The sequence below is a fragment of the Sceloporus occidentalis genome, unplaced genomic scaffold (genome assembly GCF_023333645.1).
Source record: "Sceloporus occidentalis isolate IW3139 unplaced genomic scaffold, rSceOcc1.0.p SCAF_2, whole genome shotgun sequence".
NCBI classification, from domain to species: Eukaryota; Metazoa; Chordata; class Lepidosauria; order Squamata; family Phrynosomatidae; genus Sceloporus; species Sceloporus occidentalis.
The window spans coordinates 232,958,570-232,973,604 of record NW_028316982.1 but is presented as its reverse complement, the minus strand read 5'-3'; the positions used below and the strand labels follow the sequence as shown (position 1 = coordinate 232,973,604).

General features: G+C 40.9%; 1 protein-coding gene across 3 annotated transcripts in view; it reads left to right on the top strand.

The window, feature by feature from the left end:
* Positions 1-438: 438 nt before the first annotated feature.
* Positions 439-15,035, top strand: part of DCBLD2 (discoidin, CUB and LCCL domain containing 2) — a 49,418-nt gene continuing 34,821 nt past the window's right edge. The window contains exon 1 of one of the 3 annotated variants that reach the window (XM_089512405.1): positions 439-656. In XM_089512405.1, the coding sequence (XP_089368531.1) occupies positions 554-656 (103 nt within the window). In that variant the 5' untranslated portion in view covers positions 439-553. Of the gene's footprint in view, positions 657-8,828; positions 8,878-9,028; positions 9,087-15,035 lie in introns of those variants that run through there. The other 2 variants (XM_089512406.1, XM_089512407.1) reach the window with 2 other exon arrangements.

Here is a 15,035-nt window from a genome sequence, read left to right as displayed (position 1 = left end):
CATGCCTTACTTTTTCTTCCTTCTTTTGGTTGCCCTACATTTTGCAGCGCCTTTCTTTACACACAGTTTTGTTTGCAGGTTCCTAATAGAAAGGCGCTGCAATATATATATATATATATATATATATATATATATATATATATATAAAAACTCTTATATACAGAAACACAGATCCAGGACATGGATTTGGAACCTCCCCAGGAGTGAAAGAAGGGAGGCAGTCTGAAAATGGAGGGCAGGTCCTGGCAAAGGAAGAAAGGGGGGGGGTGACCCATGTGGCCCAGCCTTGCCCAGTCCCCCTCCCTCTCTCCCAGTCCATGCTTTGAGGGGGCTAGGCCTCCTCCTCCTCCTCCTCCTCTTCCTCCCCTTCTCCTTCTCCTTCTCCAAAGAGGGGCTGGACCCGGAAGGGGTTGGGGAGTGGGAGTGGGAAAGAGAAGATAGAAGCACTGCAGCCCCAGAGAGAGAGGGAGAGAGAGGCTGGGAGCTGGGGAAGGTTCCTCGGGATGCATTCGGACTGCAGGCTGCTTCTGGGGCGCAGGCCAGGGAGAGGGGCATGGTGAGCATCCCAGGGAACCCGCTGCCCCGGGCGGCTCTGGCGGCCTCTTCCCTGTGGCTGCTCCTCTTCTGGCTCAGGAGGGACGCAGAGGCTCAGAAAGGTGGGTTCTTCGCCCGGGAAGGAAGGGAAGGGTCCCTCTCTGATCCCCCCTCCTTTTGTGGTCCCCCTTTAAGAGATCTTTTTGTTTGGACTCCAGCTCCCAGAAGCCTCCGCCGCGTTGGCCAATAGGGTGGGATTCTGGGAGCTGGAGTCCAAAATCCCCTCAAAGAGCCCAGTTTGGGGACCTTTGATAAACTGACCCCAGGGAAGAAAGAACTCCAAGGCTTCCAAAAACACTTTGCAGAAATGATACACAATCACAGTTTTGAGACCGTCTCGACTGCCCTGGCTCTCAGTGCTAGGGAATCATGGGAACTGTAGTTTGTGGTGGCACCAGAGCCCTCCCCGACAGAGAAGGCTTAATGTCTCACAAAACTACACTTCCCAGGATTCCCTAGCATTCAGCCAGGGCTGTTAAAGCTCTCTCAAACTGGATTATATTATTCCTGCAGTGTGTTTTGCACCTTAGAAATGTAAATGTCAGGCTCTTCTTAGGCATGCTCAAGGGGTCCTCCTTTTCGAGGACGCGTCCTCCATTTCAGCCTTCTTTCCAGGAGGAAATCCCAAACGTCCTCCATTTTGAGCAGCAGTAAAAGATGCCTGGATTTCTGTTTTTCTAAGAGGGTCGTTTTAGCTTTTTTTTCTTTTGACCATGTCCTGCTTTTTTGTTTTTGTTCCTCAGAAACTGGGTTTATCAGAGGCTCAGTTTATCAATGGTCCCCAAACTGTGCTCTTTGAGGGGATTTTGGACTTTAAATATATAGAGAGAGGGGGGGGGCATGGGCAAAAGGGAAAAGCTAAAAAGATCCTCCCCCTAGGCCTAGAAATCCAGGCTTCTTCTTAGCCCTACTCAAAATGGAGGGCCTTTTTCGAATTCCTCCTGGACAGAAGGCTAAAATGGAGGACGGATCCTGGAAAAGGGGGGCCTCTGAACATGCTTAGGAAGCCTGAAATTTACATTTCTAGGAATTTGGCCCAAAACAGTCTGCAGAAATAATAATCAAGTTTGACTTCACACCACTTTAACTCCCTGGCTCAGGACTAGGGAATCCTGGGAATTGTAGTTTGTTGTGGCACCAGATCTCTCTGACAGAGAAGGCTAAATGTTTCAGAAAACTATAAAGGTCCAAAACACACTGCAGAAATAATCCAGTTTGAGACCGCTTTAACTCCCTTGGCTCAGTGCTAGGGAATCTTGGGAATTGTAGTTTGTTGTAGCACCAGAGCTCTCTGACAGAGAAGGAAATGTCTCACAAAACTCCAGCTCCCAGAATTCCGTAGCATTGAGCCAGGGCAGTTAAAGCAGTCTCAAACTGGATTATTTCTGCAGTGTGTTTTGGACTATATGTTGTTTTTCAGACTCCCCCCCCCCCCCCATATTGTTCGTGCCCTATAGATCAGGCATTGCAGGCTAAGGGGATGGGATCAAAGATGATATGAAGTTTGTCTCCTTCTTTAGAGGTTTTTAAATAGGGGTTGGATGGCCATCTGTGTGTTTGTGGGGGGCATACTTTGTGTATTCCTGCATGTCAGGGTTAGACTGGATGGCCCTTGGGGTCTCTCCCAACTCTATGAGTCTATTATGATTCAAGCATGGAGCTTCAAGTGTTTTCTACCTCAAAACCCAAGCCCTCTCTTTTACAAACTTAAACATTGGCCTGGATTCCTGGACATTTATTTATTTATTTATTTCATTTTTGTTTCTTCAGACTTCTCAAGGTTAAGGAGACCGGTTTCTTCTTGAGGAATTTTTAAGGATTGATACTTGAAATAACTTCCACTTTTTCCCATCTTGACAGTTGAGATAATGTAATATAAGATTGTCTTTGATATTTAGTTGTTGCTTTTGTGAAGGCTTCTGATATAAGAGGGATGCAGGAACAGTTTGACCTGGTTTGCAGAAGGAAATCCCCGAAAACCTGTGCTGATGCCATACTTCAGTATTCTTTTCACTTGCTTTGGCACCCTTTATGTCGTAAATTATAAGTAACTGATGTTATTTACAAGACTTTGATTACAAAGACAGAAAGTGAAAACTCAAAGCTGGTTTCAAAAACTGCTATATGGTGTACTGGATGCGGCTTTATGGAAGTTGTTTGTTTCTGGGTTTCCAAATTAAAATGCATTATAATTTTGGAACCTATGAATTAAAAATACTTTATGAAAATAGGTTTGTAAACAGGGGAACTATTACACAGTAATATCCACTGCCTAGTTTACAAGAGTGCTTTTGGGAAGTGGGCACATTTCCTACTACTTTGAGGAGCCCTGTCTTCATTGGAGAAAAGATGAATGGAAAAGTCTTCTTTTTTGTAACTGGAAAATCTTTTAACAAAACATCACTTTATAAATGTGCTGTTTGAAACCAAAAACAATTTATTGTAAAACTCACCATAGTTACCATAGTAAGTATGAGTCTTTCTTGGTTAACAAGGTAAGCAGTCTTAATCTACTGTCTATACAGTTTGTGTTAAAAATGCAAGGACTCAAGCTTGCTTACTTATTTATCTATGCCCTACTTTTCAGAAGTTGGAAAAGATGTTTTAGATTACGATTGCCTGGGGAATTATGGGAATTGTAGTCCAGATCGTCTAAACGCTGTTTCTTTTCAGCTAAGATTGCCCCTCCCCCCAAAAAAATATGGTATAAAAGTAAGGTTTACAAAATAGCACTGTATATTAGAGATTGATGGGAATCTTTATGACGTCTGACAGTTGCTATCATCATAATCCAGATTAATTTATAAATACATTAAATATTTTAAACTGTGTTTAAATGAATTGCACATTCACGAACCCTATGGTCAGACACGACTTGACAACCTTGTCAATGGGGAATATCTGTACTATTACTTAAATGAATTGCATTCATGAACTATTTTGACAATACCTAAGTCATGACTGAGCTGTCATCTCCATTGTCATGGAATGAATGCCATACAGAAAAATAGAGGCACATGCTAGACCTACTCAATTTGGAAACTCCCCCAGTCTTACTTGGTTTTCCAACCTTCATGTTGACATGAAGATACAACAGATTATTCTATCAGTTTTTCATGCTTTTCACAGTAAGGAATAAAATGTGATAGTAGAAGGATTAAAAAGAAGATCTTAAAGAACAAAAACAATTTATAAAAAGGGAGAAGTGGTTTAACCAATACAGAGTTTACTACTTCGTCATCCTCTGCCATCAACCTAAGGCATGGGGCACATAGGACTTTCTTGCATAACATGAAAACATGTTGAAGGGGTCTGTGTTGGTTTGATAGAGGAAGAATCGTTTGTGGTTGCTGTGGCAGTGCAAAAAGGTTTCTCCTCGTATTCCAAGACTTTATAAACAGGATTTGTCTGTTCCCAGAAAAGCTTTAAGAAAAAAGATTCCTCTGTTACTTTGTTAGGCAGGCCTGATTTCTGACTAAGATATTGCTGCTCCAGTGATGTATCTAAAATCCTGCATCTGCTCAATTCTGATTTTCCATTGGAGAAAATTTCTCAATTGCTTTTTCAGAGACATCATGCATGCTACTTAGAGGTTTGAATATAGGATGCCCATTGAAATGCACTTCCCATGGACATACAGTATCTTCATTTGGATGTGCATTCCTGCATGTGCCACATGCATGCTTTTAATTCTTCAATCAAGAATGTACAATTTGGGCATCTAAGTCATATGGCAAAAAAGAATATAATGGGAACACAAAGAAGTAGATTTTGCAGAAACCTGTTTGTAATGAAATAATTGTCTTCTCATGTGAGAAAGAGATGTTGCCTCATCCCACATAAGATCATCAGTTATATTCCACGAATGTCTAGTTGTCACTGAGATTTAATAATACCAAGCCAATCTCAAACTGTGTATGAACTTGGCTTGTTTGGTAAATATTAGCTAAGTTTATTGTTCAGGCAGAATGAAGAATAGTTTCCTATATTGTCAAGGCCATACTAGGGCAAGGAGTATCTGAATTTGACCTCATAGAATCATGGAAAGTGTCCATGGGCCCGCTTAGTGCAGGTTCTCCAGCTAAAGTATCCCTAGCAGGTAGCTCTCCAGTCACTTTTTGAAGATGTCCAGAGAAGGAGGACCCACCACTTCTCTAAGCAACTGGTTTCATCGCTGAATGGTTCTTACTGTCAAGAAGTTCCTTCTGATGTTCAGTTGAAGCCTACCCTCTTGTGACTTAAAATCATGGGGAACATAGAAAAGACGGAACTATTCAACACCTTCTTTGCCTTGGTCTTCTCCCAAAAGAAAAAAACAGTGCTCATTCTAGGGAAAGAAGAGCAAATGATGCAGCAAGGGAATTGCAGTCTAGTATAGTTAAGGAAGTATTAAGGGAATACCTCACTATTCTGGGTGAATTCATGCACTTAAGGCCAGATGGACTGCATCCAAGGGTACTTGAGAGGAACTTGCAGATATAATCTCAGAACCCGTGGTGATAGTCTCTGAGAATTTATGGAAAACAGGAGAAGTTCCAGCAGAGTGGAGAAGAGTAAATGTGCAGATAGTACCAAATTATGAGAGATAGCTAACATCTTAAGAGGAAAAGAGGGGAAGAATTCAAAATGACCTTAATAGATTGGAGAGGGAATGAATTTCCACAAGGTTAAATATAAGTATAATCACTTAGGAAAAATGAAATTTATGTATATATAAAGGGTAATACTTTGCTTGACAACAGTACATGTGCAAAGGATCTAGGGGTCTTAGTAGACCACAAGTTTAACATGAGTTAACAATGTGATGCAAATGTGAAAAAAGTCAATGGTCCTATACAGACAGCCAAAATAAAGCTGCTTCGAGCCACTTTGGCGGTATGGTGTTTCAATGATGCATGCGTCCTAAGAGTCTGGAAGCTGCACCAAAGCTGCACTCCAGTCTTTAGGACTGGAACATGGCTTTGGTGCGGCTTCTGGACTCTTAGGATGCATGTATCATTTAAACAGCATACCTCCAAAGTGACTCAAAGCAGCTTTATTTTGGCTGTCTGTAACAGGCCAATGTTATTCTGGGCTGCATCAGCAGAAGTATAGTGTTCAGATCAAGGAATGTAATAGTACCACTGTACTCAGATGTAGTCAGGCCTCACCTGGTATACCATGTCCATTTCTGAGTATCACAAGTCAAAAAGAATATTGACAAGCTGAAATGTATTCAGAAGAGGGTAGCCAAGATGGTGAGGGCTCTGGAAACTGAGACATGTGGGGATCAGCTTAGGGAACTGGGAATAGTTTTTTGTGTTTTTTTTGGGCGGGGGGGCTATGTGGCCGTGTTCTAGAAGAGTTTCTTCCTGATGTTTTGCCAGCATCGGTGGCTGGCATCTTCAGAGAATGCTGGCCTATTTGTCGAATAAAGTACTGAGAGGTGATATTTTTAAATATTTGAGGGAATGCTATGTTGAAAATGGAACAAGTTTATTTTCAGCTGCTTCAGAGATTAGAACATGAACTAATGGATTCAAATTGCAAGAAAGAAGATGCTACCTAAACAATAAGAAGAATTTCCTGACAGTAAGAGCTATTGCACAGTGAAATAGACTATTAGTAGGATGGTAGAGTCTCCTTTTTTTGGCGGGAGGAGGCCTTTAAACGGGATGGATTACTATCTTCTAGGAATACTTTGACAAGAAGCATAAATAAGTTTCTGGGGCTGACAATAGATGAGGAACATGACCGGTTCTGCCAAGGAGCTTTTGCACTTGGATCCCGTGCATGTTTACTTGGAAGTATATCCTACTGATTTCGGTTGGACTAAGTCCAAAGAGATTATGCACAGGATTGTAGTATTACAGGAAAGGGAAATAATGCCTGACTGTGATTTGGGAAACCTAGTGTGCAGCGTAACTTTAAAAAAAGGCACCACAGTACTCTATATCCCCTTCCCATTCAGTCTAAGAAAAACTAAGCACTGTCAGAGTGATATCTTTGCTGTTTTTTGCTGTATTGTTTTAACACAAGCCTTCAGATAAGAGTTTGTTGCAGGTTACCGGACAGGTTTTGTGTTTCATATCATCTCTCAGCACAGTTGTAATGTATATTCATTTTTCTTTCTCATTGGCAGTCATTTTTCCTTTAGATGCCATCTGTAATGAACTGGAAAGCAGTCTGTTTCTAAGATTGTTATAAACCAGTTTTCTAAAGAAAACAACAGAACAACAACATGACATTTGAATAATAGGATGTAAATGTGAATCACAATACAATTTCAACGACACATCCCACGCATAATCATATGTGTTCGTTTAGGCTATTGTATGTCCCTTTGGAATTGCATTGAAAGCCATGTTAAGAGCATTTAATGTAGTTATAACCGTCTTTCAGTGCACTTTGGGAGTTGGATATTGCCAGTATAATGCAATGAAATCACTATATGGGTTGTTGTTTGGGGGCCCAACATTTAAATAGGTATGAAGCCATTACTGAAATATTAAGCGTGCCTAGCTGTCAATCTAACATTGACTTGCCAGAACAAAGCAGGTTTGTTCTATGAATTGCAAATATACAGTACACAGAGATATGAAACTGGATTTCTTAAACTTTTATTTAGATTTTATTTAGTATGTTGTGGTTAATCACACCTCTAAGTTTTATTACTAGGGAAACAATCCTGTATCCATTTACTTGGAGGCAAACCCAATGAATTTTTCAATGGTATGAGAAATTGTTATTGTGACAGCACCCAATAATGAATACAAGATACAGTCTTGGATTGACTATATAATTAAACCTTAACGTAAGACTTTTTCAATTTTGTATCACAGTAAAAGGCAGCATAAAGATGATGAATTTCACAGATGTAAAATTATGCACATTTATCATTTCAGCAGTATGAAGTTTATTTTAAAATGCTACTGTGATTTAAGAGGATGAACATCAAGTCGCAATTCAAAGGATAGTTGAAAAACAAAATACTCCCAGGAGATTTTTAGGAGCAAGTTTTTTTGGAGATCACTGTGAAATATCTAAAAATACTCATATGGTTGTCCAAAATAATACAGTCGTCCCTTCTCTTACATGAGGGATCCGTTCCGGACACCCCCCCCCCCCCCGCGTAAGAGAAAAAATGCGGCTGTTCAAGCGGTTGTGCCTGTAGCGGTGTGCAATGTGCACCATTGCCTTTTCTGGTGTGCGGCGCTGCAACTTCCAGCGTCTTCCAGCATATGCTGGAAGCCGCGTAAGGTGTGCCCACGTATGACACAGGTGCACTGTAAAAGGCTTCTGTAGTCCCACACTCTCAGCCTCAGAGGATGGCCATGGCAAACTCCCTTTGAAGAAACATGCCAAGAAAACCCTGTGATAGGCTCATCTTAGGGGTCACTATCAGTCACAAATGACACAACAACAACAGTAATACTTTGACATTTATAAAACAATAAAATACTGTAGATACCCTGTTTAGTTCCACTTTAAACATACCTGATACCTAATTTTAAAAAGATTTCCAGCTCTCCAAGAGCAAACTATGCTGTCAGATTATTGCCAAAATAATGCCACTGAGGGAAGAAAAGAGAGGTATTGCCATGTTTGGAGGAGGACCACATTGTTTGCAGAGAATCAAAAAGTATTTAGGGGTGGAATGTAAGGTCTTGCAGACAGGCCAGTGTCAGTGAGTATAGTCAGTGAATATGGAATACTGAATATTCGTTGAGGATAAAAAACAAAACCCAGGATGGGGCAGAAAGGAATAGAGAATATTCTTGAAATGACTCTATGGCTAGAACACTGATTGGAAACATTTTTGTTGTAATATTTTGTTGCATGTCCCATTTACATTGTTAACAATCTTATAAAGCAGAAATGGGCAAAGTATGCCCTGTGGAGCCCAACTCCGAGCCCCCAAAATGGGCTAATTTTCACATGATCCCCCCCCCCCCGGCATAAACCTACCCAAGATGGTTTATTTCCCCTGCCCCCGCCAAACCTTGTTCAAACACAAAATGAATCTAAAACAGCCAAAAATGACATCCAGAAGTCACACTGCATCACACCAGGCGTACCAAAATGTAGAAAAATGGGCTCCACTCCCTGAACAATTGTTCCAAGGCAAGATTAGAAACTCTAGCATAGTGGCAGAAGATAATATTATAAATTGCTTGGTTTATTGATTACTGTGAAACATCTCTCATGGCTTAATTCTGTGTGTGTTTGTGCCTTCAGGTTGGCTGTCAGCTCATTGTGACCCCATGAATTTCTTTACTTTTCTTAGGCAAGGAATATTCAGAGGTAATTTTGCCATTTCCTTCCTCTGAAATATAGCCTATATAACATGTGGTATTTGTTGGCTTCCTCCCACCCAAGTACTAATGAGTACTATCCCTGCGTAGTTTTCAAGATCAAACGAGATATGGGACCTTAACCAGAGCTGGACTATGACTCTGGAGATCAGGGTTCGATTTCCCGTCTGGCCTTGGAAACCCTCTGGATGACCGTGGGTGAGTCACACTCTCTCAGATCTAGGATGCTCAGTAATAGGTTTGCCTTAGGGTCACCATAGGTCAGAAAAAACTAGAAGTCACAGAACAACAAACCAGATTATAGTATTAAGATTATGTTAATATCCAAAGAATGCAAACTTACATTTTATAGTTCTGTGCTTAGGCTATGAATATGCTTCTTCACACTAATCAGATTATATAGATGAAAATTTCTTGTCTTTGCTGAACCTAGGAAGGAGGAAAACAATAAAATCTAGAGGAGGAAATCTTATTGCTTCCATGATTGGACATAGACCTGAATCCTATATATGCTTGAAATTTCTCTGTTTTAACTGTTTTAAAATGGTATTTTAGGACAGTTGTTAGACTGCTTCTAAAAGTTTTTAGAGAACATTTTAATGTATTCTAGAGATGCTTTTACCTTTGTTCTGTTTAAATTGCTTTTATTTGTCCATTACTTTGGGAGATCTTGTAGACTGGGGGAGATACAGAAATTCAGCAGTTCAGCTGAATCAGTGGGATTACATGAGTGTTGTTTCCACCCACATTGTGTAATTGATTCAAAAGATTTATTGAAGCTGAAATTACTGCTAGGATTTTAAGGCACAGAAAGTTGTTTTATAGTAGTCTGATCATTGGTCCATCTAGTCCAATAATGTGAGCTCTTGACTAGCAGTGTTTCATCAGGGTTTTAGTTAGGGTACTTTCTTAGCTTAAGATCCATGGTATTCCCTGGTAGTCTCTTATTAAAATACTAAGCAGTCCTGACCCTGTTTAGCCTGTAAAGTCAGATGCTTTGGGGTGTGTTTCTTTTGGTATTGCAAATGAGATTAAAGGTGAATGGATGGTTAAAATCCATGTTGTTATAACTTTTAGCCTGATATTTATTCCTCTATAGTATCATACAGACCACAGCTTTACTTCACATTTTTCATGGTGAAATATTTCCTTAATGTTTGAATGAAGTATTTTTCTATGTGAAAAGATATGTTTAAAGTGACCGTTTTTTCATAATACAACATGAAAATATGGTTTCACATTTACTTTGTACCCTTTTATTGAAATCTTCTGATAAAGGGTCTGCCCTAAAGTGCTAGAATAAGTTCAGCTTTATATCACCACTAGAGGAGTTCCAGTACAAACTGAAGCTGAAGCTTTGTGGAAGCTTATAAAAGTCCATCATCCATAAATGTTGAAGGGCATCTGAGAAAACAACCCATCTACTTTATAAATTATTCTGTAATCTGTAGTAGTCTTGTTTGAATTTTTATGTAAGATTGATGAACAGAGGATGCAAGTGTTCCATGGATCTCTGGCCAAGATCAGCCATTTTAAAACCAGATGGGTCTTTGCCAGCTCTTCAAAATATCCAGCAGCTATTGCTGTATTTGCATATCTTGGAGCTTCTCTAATTCATACCAGTTTATAGGGCAGATGGACACCAGATATCTTTTTAAACTTCAGACTGAACTTCTGAACTGTCACGAGAGAAGGAAAAGATGCCTTTAGCAGGAAGGTGAAATACCTCTGCATACTTGCATCTCTGCATGCACACACCTTACTTAGCAAAAATATTTTAAATTCTTGAACTTCAAAGAGCAGTGTAGAGTACTAAAGTATAAAAATATAACTGTACTCAAGTTAGTAGTAATTGACTTAATAATGTAGAACTATTTTAATCCCAGTTATGGCTAGGGAGAGAAGGTCAGGGATAAACTTCACCTCCCTTCTATTATTTTATAGTGGAATTATAATTTTAGAAGATCAGGAAATTCATAGAATCAGAATTGGAATGGGCCTCGTGAGTCATCAAGTCACCTCCTTACTCAGTGCAGTATCTCCAGCTAAAGCATCCACAGCAGGTAGCTGTCCAGCTTCTTTTGAAAACATTCTGGCGGGATACAAACCACCGCTTTGCGGCGTTCCCCCGCCGGCGCCATTTGCTCCACGAGGGAGCCGTAGCAGCCAAACCGCTCCCACGCGGAGCAGCTCCCACGCGGAGCAAAAAAGAAGCTCAATTTCGGAGCTTCTTTTTGCGGCGCCTCTATGACGTCGCGAGGCACCGCTGGCGCATTCGCGACGTCATAGGTGCTGCGACACGTCTGGACGCTATGCGTCCAGTACGTAAAGATGGCGGCGCCCATGTGGAAGGGGCGCCGCCATCTTGTACATATTGTATACGTACTAGAGTTAGGGGGGTGCGGAAGCACCGCCCCTTCCTAACCCTAGTACGTATACAATACGTACTATATGGCGGTTTGTATCCCGCCTCTGAGAAGGAGACTCCACCACTTCTCTTGGCAATGGTTTGAGTGCTGTACTGCTCTTACTGCTCATTCCAATGTTCTATTGAAATATATTCTCCTGTAACTTCAAACCATTAGACCTGGTTCTATCCTCTATGGTAGCAGAGGACAGGCCTGTCTCTTCTCTGTGTGACAGCCCTCGACATACTTAAAGAGTACAAGCGTGTCACCCCTCAGTCTTTTCTTCACCAAGCTGAACAAGCCCATCTCCTGAAACATTTCCTCATATGTTTTGTTCTCCTTACCTCTTCATTATCTGCCTGATAATAGTAATTCAAAATATACTAAATTAGAGTTGCAGTGTCCATTCTTGTGTATATATTTTTAAAAATGCCAGTACAGACACAGATTATAGCATCAATATTAATAAAATATTGCTTATAACAATTAAGAAATAATTGGATTGATTAGCAACAGCCAGTTGATCCCTTAATAAGGGACGTGGATGGAAACAAAACTGGTTTTTGTTATTGTTAACTGCCTTCGAGTTCACATTGACTCATGGTGACCCTGTAGATAAGACATTTCCAAGACCCCCTTTCTTCCACTGCTCTGTTCATGCCCTGCAGGCTCATGCCCATGGTCTCTGATTGAATCAAGCCATGGCACACAGTGTCATGGCACTCCTCTGGCGCAGCATCCACATGACGCAATGTCAAAGGAGCGCTAAAAAGCCGTGGCGCCGGCATTACGCCGCCCTTTCTAGGGTCCAAAAGGAGCCACTTTTTGACCCAGATCGGGGCTGTGGTGTGTGGTTGCTGTGGCCCTGATATGGCAAAGATGGAGGCGGCTGCAGGCCACCCCTTCAGGGGTGGTCTGCACTGCCCATGAGTTTGATGAAAAGGATGGTGCAGGGAGTGAATTAATCTGTCTCACCAGCTACCTACAGCATGTTACACAATCATAGAGCTGTAAATTTGACCCCCAAAATCAAATAATAACAAAAGCAGAGGCTGGTAAAAATAAATCTCTGGATTTTCTGCATTTTGGAAGAAGCTTTCATGGGGTCTAATGTTTTTGTCTGCTTACACAAGGCTTGTCTGACCTGTTTGCTCATTTCACATGTGTATACCGTTAGTTTTGAATAAAATAGTTAGTGGACATATTAGGAACTGCTCTTTTTTTGTATGTTTTAACATCTGACACAACTACTTTTGTTGTCGGAATCTATCCCTGTTCTTTCCATGTTACATCTATCTCTGGTACCAAATTTTCTATTGTTTATTGGAGTATACCTGTATTTTTCAGCCATGTTCTTCAACTACAGTTGCTCCTCCTAACTTGCAGACCTGAGATCCGTGCCTTTGATTATACAGTGCACCTGCGTCATATGTGGGTGCACTTTATGCGGCTTTCAGCATATGCTGAAAGGTGCGTGGTGAGAAGGGTCCCCATAGGGCTCGATCATAGGCAGTATTTGCTTTACGTGGGGGAGTCCGGAACAGATCCCCTGCGTAAAGCAAGGGAGCACTGTACGTGGAGGGGCGACCTCTGCTATTTGCAATGGCATGTGTGCCTGGTGTGCGCACAGGGGCGTGGCCCGTTCAAAACTATGGGGCTTGAATATGCTTGAGTCTCTGTTTTCGTAGTGGAGAGAGGGTCCGGACCGGCTTCCCGTAAAAATGGAAGGCCAACTGTAATTGGTTTAAACATATTTAAACTTATGAAACATTGATCTGTTCATCCATCCCTCAAGACTGTTTTGATGTTTCAGGGTACAAAATGCCTCCATCAGTTTGTTTCCTCTCAAATTGAATGAAAAAAAGAAAGAAAAGAGAAATGGCACCAGATTAAAAAGAGATAGAGATGTTGTTATACTGGATGTTAAATATGTCCAGGGCTCACAAACATCAATGACTGAAATGTAATTCTAGGAAGAGTCTTCGATTTATTCTATCACATTAAAAAGAACCTTCTAACAACAAAGGGAAAAAGAGAGCACCTCTTTCAAAATGGAGCCAGGATTTGGCTTTGTAGGAATGCGGCAGCATGTAATGTACAGGTTAACACCACTTCAGGAACACTAACCTTCAGTAAATTCAGAAGAGCTTTCTTCAGCAAGCAGAGTTGATGGCAGTACATACAGTAATTGTTATCAGGACTGATAGATCTTTTCCAGTTACACAGTATATGCAGAGTCCAAACAATTCACCCATTACAAAGGTCTTCATCCCATTTGATAGGAACTCAAAACACACTGTTTTCTCAGGTCTTAGCCCTCTTTCTGTCTCTGTACCAAGCTATAGCTTCCAATAAGAATGACCTTGGTGATCTGCAGCTCATACTTCCTTCCTACACATCTGCTCATTATTCCAGGCCATAAATGAGTCAAAATTATTTCTTTTCCCAGCATACCTGATCACCCTTCATTACAACACATATACTCAAGCGCGGTAATTATGCATGGCAGGACCATGATTCTGATGCATCATTCCTTGGGACTGGAGGCAAAGATATTGCTGTAGATATCTATGCCAATCCCTTAAAAGTCTCACCAGGCAATGTGATCTAAAGGGATGTACAGTTGGCCCTCGCATCCATAGCTTGAAAATATCCAAAGAATATATAAATTCCCAAAGCAAACCTTGTTTTTGCCATTTCATATAAGGTTCACCAGTTTACTATGCCATTGTATTTATTATTATTATTACACTTTATTTATATAGCGCTGTAAATTTGAGTATCTGTGGATTTTGGTATCCATGGGGGATACTGGAACCAAAACCCCAGCAGTTACCAGGGGCCTACTGGTGGTGCAGTGGTTACTGCAGTCACTCACTCAGAAACCACAAGGCTGGGAGTTCAATACCAGCCAGGACCCCTGGGTTGACTCAGTCTGGCATCCTTCCGTAGATTGCTAAAATGAGAACCAAGCTTGTTGGAGCCAATTGGCTTACACTCTGTAAACTGCTTAGTACATCGGTAAGCGATACAGAAATGTACTTGCTATTGCCCACTGTATTTACTTTGCTTCTGTGGAGCAGGAAGTGAAAAAGCAAAATCACTAGAAACTGGGTGACTACCAAGCATAGCCAAAATGGTCAAATGTCTGAGTTCTTAATTTGAGAAACTGAATATGGTTCCAAGCCAAGCATCCACTATAGTTTAACAAATGGCTGCAAGCAGTATATGTCCTAGGTGTATCTATTCAGTTTTAGAGACATACTAAAAGGTACACTGATTGGAGTGGGAGCTGTTACCAAGATTGGAGCATGTGAGAATAAGAGCACTACTGTACACATATGACTGGGATGAAACTTAACCTTCCTATATGGCTTGAGGCATAGAAAAAGTATGTTCTTGCTGGTGTAATTTAGGCTCATGATAAATTGCAAAATCTAGTGTGTGTGCAAGGACTCTTAATCCTAAACTTATTTGAGAAGTGAAGCCCCAAATGACACAGTGTGCCACACTGAATCACAGTCTCTCCTATGCCTGCATTTAGAAATGCTCACTCTGCACAAAGATGTAACTGAATGTGGCACATTCAGAAAATAGGTAGTTGGGCCCTTTATTGGCTTTATTTTGAGATCCTAATGATTTTCAGAAACAAACTAATAGCTTCATTTGTCATGGACAAAAGAATGAAACATTCAAACTGCTCTTAATTAATTGGGCTATATTGAATTGTTGAGAAGAA